Source organism: Brassica oleracea, chromosome C9 (assembly GCF_000695525.1).
Source record: "Brassica oleracea var. oleracea cultivar TO1000 chromosome C9, BOL, whole genome shotgun sequence".
NCBI lineage: Eukaryota > Viridiplantae > Streptophyta > Magnoliopsida > Brassicales > Brassicaceae > Brassica > Brassica oleracea.
This window is the reverse complement of record NC_027756.1, coordinates 22938049-22945809: the sequence shown is the minus strand read 5'-3', so window position 1 is coordinate 22945809 and position 7761 is coordinate 22938049. Positions and strand designations below refer to the sequence as shown.

At 32.6% G+C, this 7761-nt stretch overlaps 1 protein-coding gene across 1 annotated transcript; it reads right to left on the bottom strand.

Moving 5' to 3' along the window:
* Nucleotides 1-5652: 5652 nt before the first annotated feature.
* On the bottom strand, nucleotides 5653-7761 carry LOC106313946 (cytochrome P450 86B1-like). The gene has a single exon (XM_013751883.1). The coding sequence runs from the start codon at nucleotides 7491-7493 to the stop codon at nucleotides 5883-5885; it is 1611 nt and encodes a 536-aa protein (XP_013607337.1). The 5' UTR covers nucleotides 7494-7761; the 3' UTR covers nucleotides 5653-5882.

The window sequence follows — 7761 nt, the reverse complement described above, 5'->3', positions numbered from 1 at the left end:
CACACGTCATACCCGCCAAACTTGAGGAGACGATGAAAGAAGAAGATTGGAGAGGTTGCTTTCTCTCTTTTGTTTTGTTTAGTTTTTTTTTTGGTTCCCCAGTCATGTTAGTATGTTGTATGATAGAGCTATTCTTTGAATTTTTATTCACGGGTTGGTGTTCTTATGCACCGTTCCTACTGTGTAAACTCCCATTTATATCATCACATCTCAGGTAGGAAACAAAGATTCAGTAGTGCAGATCAATGGTGTTGGAGACATGAGCCTTAAAAGTTTGATGAAAGATGGGTTTTTGTTCGATAATGACATCTTTATTTGTGGTATCAAATTCCTCAACTTTCAAAAGAAGGTGAAAGAGAAGAGAACCTTTGATTGTTGAAGTTAACTAAAAATGAGAGATTTCCTAAATGTATTAAAAAGTGTAAAGCCAATTTTGTCTTTTGCTAAACACTTTTTATGTTTAGTTGGAAATAAAAAGTAATGTACCAAGAGTCATAACTCAAGTCCTTAGAGCTAGAGCCATGGAATCGAGAGAAAACACAGCAGTGAGACTCTTTGTTAACCGTTGAGAACAAGATCATCATAGGTGGTGCATTACTTTCTAAACTGGACCTTCCCGAGAACGGGTCCCCAAAAGGAAAGAAATATAGGCAGCATTGTACGATCTATTTATCATGGAAACATATGCTGAGCGATTGCATCTAATATAGCTGTTGCTTTGGTTAAGATGCTTCAGCGTTGATAAAGCTTGGACAATAATCTCAAACCGTACAAGTAACCTAGACACTAAAGCCAAGATAGTCGACACAAATATTTTACTGGCATATTGATAGGTATTCTCGAGACGGAGCAATCTAGAAACTGAGAGAAGGTAGCATTGATATTTCTTTCGGTGTGTCAGAGAGAAACTGAGACACTGGTCTTAGTAGGTACACACGGTGGGGTTGTGACATTGATGGATCCATCGAAGAACATGACAGAGAGAGGAAAAAGGAAAGCTAAATCTTCATTAGAGCTTCTCCACAAAACATCCCAATTGTTCAATTATAACATTAATATATTTTCAGTCGATTTCATCTTTGGATACTAACTCCATTTGTGGAATCGAATCTGGAGCTGGTTAGCCAAGAGCGTTTTCCAGAATCGCACTCTTTGGCTTGCTGAATAATTATTTTGATATCTTTCTTACGGAAATGGGAGAGTTATTACATAATGCATACTTGGATTTAACGGCTGATCAAGTGTTCTTAATACTTTTATTTAAGATTTATAATCTCATTGCCAGACATAAAGAACATAACAAAATTATGAATCTTCTATTCTTGAATATTTTAAAAAATTTAACATAGAGAACATAACCAATCTTTTCATATAAAAGTTTTATGATCAGTAGCTAAATCTAATTGGTCAAATATGCCACCTCGGTAAGCAAAACTCTCAACACCCAATTTCTCCGTCTATAACTTTTGAGATCTCCCATCAAAATCACTTAAAATGGTACAAATATTCAAGGCATAAAGTTCTAAGCAAAATGAACCGGAGAATATACACATTTTCTACAATTTTAATGTAAGAAAATAGGTTAAAAATGTTCATATGAACACCATTCAACAAGTTCTTATATTTAATCGTCTCTATTAGCCAGTCCGTTTACGTTTTCAAATAGTACTTAAATTATTCGTCTACACAAGAAATATACACACATTACATTTCTCAATAAATAATATTTCATCACATACATTATAGAATTCCTAATGGTAACTAAATATGTGACTCTCAAAAGTGTTGCGACTGTTCTAATAATAACTTCTTCAGTTTAAACAAATCGCAACTTCATCAAACGACTAAATACAAAACCACCATACCATTCGAAAACTATTAATTACAAATAGAATTAACTTATTTCATAACTCTAAGTACTATTTAGGTCAAAACACAAAGTGCTAACTTAAAATTAGTTTTGAAACAAGAAGTTAAACACTATTCAACATAATAAAATAGTTTTTATTATAACATCCCGCCCGCAGGGCGGGCCGACCCTAATATTTTTATATAGTTATTAGGAAAGTTAGCATTTGTGTATAAAGAAGGTTTACTATTCTCTAAATGTAAAGAGCTTGATAGACAAGTTATTTATTTGTATAAATAAGCATATTGGCTAAGTTAATAGGATGAGAGAAACTATTATACTTCAAAGGTTTCCTCTAAACTTATCATGGTATCAGAATTTTTGATCCTAATCCTGATGGCTTTTGGATTTTTATTAATTAATTGTTTTGATTTTTTTAATGAGTGATTTAGTTTTTTATGTTACGACAAGTTTTAAATTTTCTTTTTCCAATTTTATTGAAAACTTATATTATTATTAAAAAGAAGGGAAAAAAAAAGAAGATGAGATACGTGGTTTCATACTACAAAGCTGGTTACGTATCAGTGATTGATGACACTATGTGAATAATATGCATGGATCATTGATGGTCCGTCCATATTCGCTAGTGTAGTTTTTCTTCAGATCTTTATATGGCGCTATCTATTTACTGCAAATTTGATGGTGGTCCTAAAGATGTTTGAAGATTAATGATTCTGACGGGTATTTACGGTTCCGACGGAGTGATGACTTGAGATGTTGCTGGGGACTTTGAGCATGAATGAGAGAGGTTCGTTCAGTTCACATGGTGGCATGAGACGATGGAGATACACAACTACTATAGTATTCTTTACCGAATCAATGACTGGCGAGGTATAAACGCTATTAATGGCCTTACGATGGGATATAAACACCATGAAAATGATTTGATGATTGTCCAATCTCCTACATGTAACATGTTACCACATATTAGCTTTCAAGAGGGTATTAGGAGATCTCCGAGATTATAAGATCGCCTGTAATACATTTCTATATAGTTATTATGAAAGTTAGCATTTGTGTATAAGAAAAGTTTACTATTCTCTGAATGTAAAGAGGATGATAGACAAGTTATTTATTTTTATAAATAATCATATTGGCTAAGTTAATAAGATGAGAGAAACTAATACGAAAAAGAATAAAGGCGTTTTTACAGCAGCAAAAAACCAGAGAAACTAAACAATATAAAACGAAGATGAATGGGAATTTTACAGAGAAAAGAGAAAGGTGATTTTGAAAAATTGGGTTATTTACTCAAAATATAGTTCAGTTATGATGTTTTTAATACCGGTAGACATGGAATTTGAGCCTAATAATAAGCTCGCCTAAAAGAGAAAAACTTTACATGAGATATCTTAACGAGACACAGAACAATGGTCATATAAAGTTGTTGACGTAGCACTTATAATTTGTAATAAAATAAGAACTATGTACCGAGAAAACGAGTAAAGAGAAAGGTGATTTTCTAAAATTGGGTTATTTAACTCGACTAATAGAGAAAAGCTTTACATGAGATCTCTTAACAAGACACAGAACAATGGTCATATAAAGTTTTTGAAGTAGTAATCTCTATAATATTATTTGAAAAGTCAGTTTCTTATGTGTCGCGCTCAATTTAACTCTCACGTTGGTTTATTACATTAAAAATATTATTAGTGATTTTCATTTTCTTATTATTAGTGACTTCCATTAATAACAATTATCTATGTTTACTTTTTCTTAATAAAACTGTGATTAACTTTTTAATGTAATTTTTATTTTTATTAAAACACATAAATAATAAAAAAATATTTATAAAATATAAACATAGACACTTATATAAAAAAGAATTTAGTTTTTTTATTCTTTATGTTTCCTACAACAAAAATAAAAAATTCAATAACTTATAATAATTTATACTTATAAATATATAAAAAACAACTTCACAAAAACTGAAAAATATAACAATTCAGATATATTTTTCTAAAAGATAATAGTATTTTTATTATAAATGTCTTTTGATCTAATAATTAATAAGAAAATAATTTGGAACAACATAAATAATTATATCTTATGATTATTTTAAAACCAAATAAATATTTTATAATGTGAGGCTACAACAATATAAATAGTATTTCTTATTTTTCAATATATTTTTGATTGAATGATTAGAATTTTCACAACAAAATTTATTAACACTTCAATTTTTAATTTTATGGAAAACAGCATATAGCAAATTATACACAATCTTACAAAATATATTTTATATCCTAAGATAAAAGTAACAAGATGAGCTTATTTTGGTTTAATTGTAACCAAAACAAAATTTGTGATCAGAAAATCGATACTATTCAATATACTAAATAATGAAAAATCAATCAAACAATTATTAAGATTTAGTGTGTAGTAGTGTTCTGTTGTATGAATTTTCAAAGTATTACAAGTTATGTTTATTAATGCAATTCTGAATTAATATTTATGTTTCCTATTTTCTAAAACAATATACACCAATTTATACAAAAAACACCAATATATTTACAAATATAAGAAAATAAACTTAACTACATGAATTAAGAAAATAATAGTCCAATTTTAATATAACTTGTTTAATTTAGAATAATATATATAATTTAACACAAAAATAAATATTTGAAACTATACAAAATACTATATGTGAAATCATATATCCAATTAAGATGGAAACATAATACTACATAACAAACTGACTTTTCAAATAATATTATAGAGATTAAAAATTAACTTAAAGGTTATAAACAAATAATTTTCTTTTATCAATTGTTTTAATTCAATCGTTACGTAAATGTTTGTATCCGTGCATGAGCACGGGAAAATCACCTAGTTCTTATAATTTGTTATAAAATAAGAAATCAGTGTTAAAATGATGTTTTAATTGTAGAAGAGTCATGCAAAGATGAGGTTAAGAAGTTGTAACCATCAATGAGCGGGAAAAATGATAGGATTTTTGTGAGCCGGCGGTGGTGGCTTTTAAAGTACCAACGCTAGGATTTCTGATTTCTCTTTTAATAATTTTCTTCTTCTTTGTTTTCTAGTATCATGGTTTCATTATGGTTGTTTTTCTTTACGTTTCTGGGGATATTTTTCGTTTTCCGCCGGCTTTTGTAATCGAGATATACTCGTTTTGCTCTGATTTTTGTTGTACTGGTTAACGCAGAGATTGTTCGACGGGTTCTAGAGTAATTTTTTTTGGAATAGATCTCTTCCAGAACAGCTTCAACCCAAAAAAATGATTTATCTTTATCTGGAGAACTCTTAACGTGTAGGTAATGAAAGTGACTGCAGTCCACTGTAATGGGGGAAATCACTTCAACTGTTAAAAAACGTGGAACAAGATCATTTGATATCAATGTATTGGTAACATCCAACCAAATTTCGGTCTGGATTTCGTCTTTGATTTCTTTTTGCAGTTTTATTTGTCATATCATATTTTCGAACGGTTTAGATTGTTTCTCATGAACTTGTTGTAATTTTTTTGATGCGATCTAACATATCAACTTCTATGTTATTGTCTTTGATAAATAATATTGAATAAAAAACATTTAGAAGGGAAAATGACGTTTTAATCGGTTTATTTTTGTTTGGTATGATTACAGTTGGTTTAGATACAAACAAGATATAAAACCGACCCGATTTATATCCTTGTCGGTTTAGTTTATAAATCAGTTAAACCGGACTGCAGACAACTAGATCTGAAATGTGTGCATGTGTCGGTATGTTAGTTTTTGTACCTTTTGATTGCAATGTTTGCTTTGTATAACATTTTAATCTGCCTTACACGGAATATAATACACACAATGTACATTTTACTAAGAAAGATTATATAAGTGTCTAAATCTACTTTGAGATAGAACAAAGGGTGATGATCTTACATTAGCCCATATATAATATAAACAAATATTTTAGTAACAAGCTCCAATTCATGGCCCCGTTTATAGCTTGTTTCGATCTTCTTATTTACTTATGAATCTTGCTTCTTTTCCTCTAAAGACCTCTTCATGATCCTAACATTAAGACCATGTTTCATATACAAAGTGGTTGTAACTCGAGGCTCAACAAGATGACCTTGATCAACCTTGATCGAGTAATTCAACAAGATGGAAGCAGCCACCATTTTCATCTGCAAGTACGCAAATGTTTTCCCTAAACAAAGCCTTGGACCGCCATTGAACACAACATACTTAAACTGATCATCACTCACGTATTGTCCTCCTTGTATCCATCTCTCCGGTTTGTACATTTCACAGTCTTCACCCCAAATTGATTTCATCCTTCCCATAGCATAGATGGAGAAGTAAACCCTTGAACCCTTCTCCAAGAAAGTCCCATCTGGAAACACATCTTCTTCTGTTGCTTGTTTCATTTCCATTGGTATCGGTGGATAGAGTCTGAGAGATTCAGACAGTGCCGCTTGTAGATAAACCATGTCGTTTAGCTCTTTGACTGTGAAGTGACGACAACAACTCTCATCAACTGATCTCATCTTCTCTCGTTGGCTCAAAATTTCTGTTATTTCTTGGAGGATCTTGTTTTCGACTTCTGGATGTTTTGTTATCAACCAGAAGAACCAGCTAAGCCCGACGGAACTCGTGTCACGTCCCGCTAAGATGAAACTTGTGCAGAACTGTCTGAAAAACTTGACGGTGAACCGATCATTGTCATTGCCTCTTTTGTGACTTTCGATAAGGATTAGCCTCGAGAGGACATCTGATTTGTTTCTCTCTAACGTTCCTCCATCTTTAAGCATCTTGATTCTGTCAACGACCATCTTGTCTATAAACCCATGAACCGTCTCAACAGCTTTCCTCAGCCCTTTCTCATACCCTAAGTCAAAAAACTTCATAGGCTTCCACAAAAACGGTGGAATCATGAACCTAAACATAGTACTCTCCGTTGCTTCTTCAAAGGCCTTAGCGAATGGAACTTGAGGAAGATCAACGTCCAGAGTACCAGGATCATTGCCGAGACCCGCGATACAGATATTATCAAACGTCAACCTCAAAAGAATCTCTTGAAGATCAAATGCTTTTTGAGACTTTGAGAAGCTCTCCATCACTTTGAAGAGCTTCATCTGTATCAACTCCCTCGTTGTGTGGAACGAATGGTCTACGAATCGTGTCGAATGCATCTCGGTAATGATGATACGTCTCTGCTCTTTCCAAGACTCATCATCAGCGTTGAAGATACCTTCTTCAAGCAAATCTCGGAACCTCTCTTTGTAAAACTCTCCTTTAGGATAGTTCTTGAAGTTGGTTTTGAGCATGTACTCGATGTTTGCCGGGACGCTTGTCATGGCTCCGTAAGATCCACTGAACCAGATTCCTTGGTAAGGAAACGTTCCTTGGCTGTTGGTTAAACACCTTGTGACCCATCCGTATACGTCGTGAGCTTGGAGGAAGAACTCGGGGGTGATTCCAAAGACTGGCCATTGTATCGGACCGCCTTTGTTGGTTAGCTTGGCTCGCAGGCAACTGAAAAGAAATAGACCTAATAATGCAATTGATACGTCTTGAAGACAGAGGTGAGCGGAGATACGATCTAGCAATGACATTACGGAGTTTTCATTAGACATTTTTCGTGTAGTTGTTTCTTCTCTTTTGTTGTAACCAGAAACAAGAAAATTTGGGTTTTCAAGGTTTATAGTTTATGTTCCGTAAAGATAAGTAAAACTTGATTCTTCATGCGTTTGGTGCATTTTGCTTAAGGGTTCGGACACTTCGTATCTGAGATTGGTCTATATCAAGAACACGACGTTTTCTTGTTTTAGACGTAAAGTAAGGTGTATAGTGTTGCTAACGCAAAACGTGTGTGTTTGTTAGGCAGTGGTGACGTATGAAACT

What these genes read in the sequence shown, in the direction of transcription:
- LOC106313946 (XM_013751883.1), bottom strand. Translation starts at nt 7,493, where the DNA reads ATGTCTAATGAAAACTCCGTAATGTCATTGCTAGATCGTATCTCCGCT.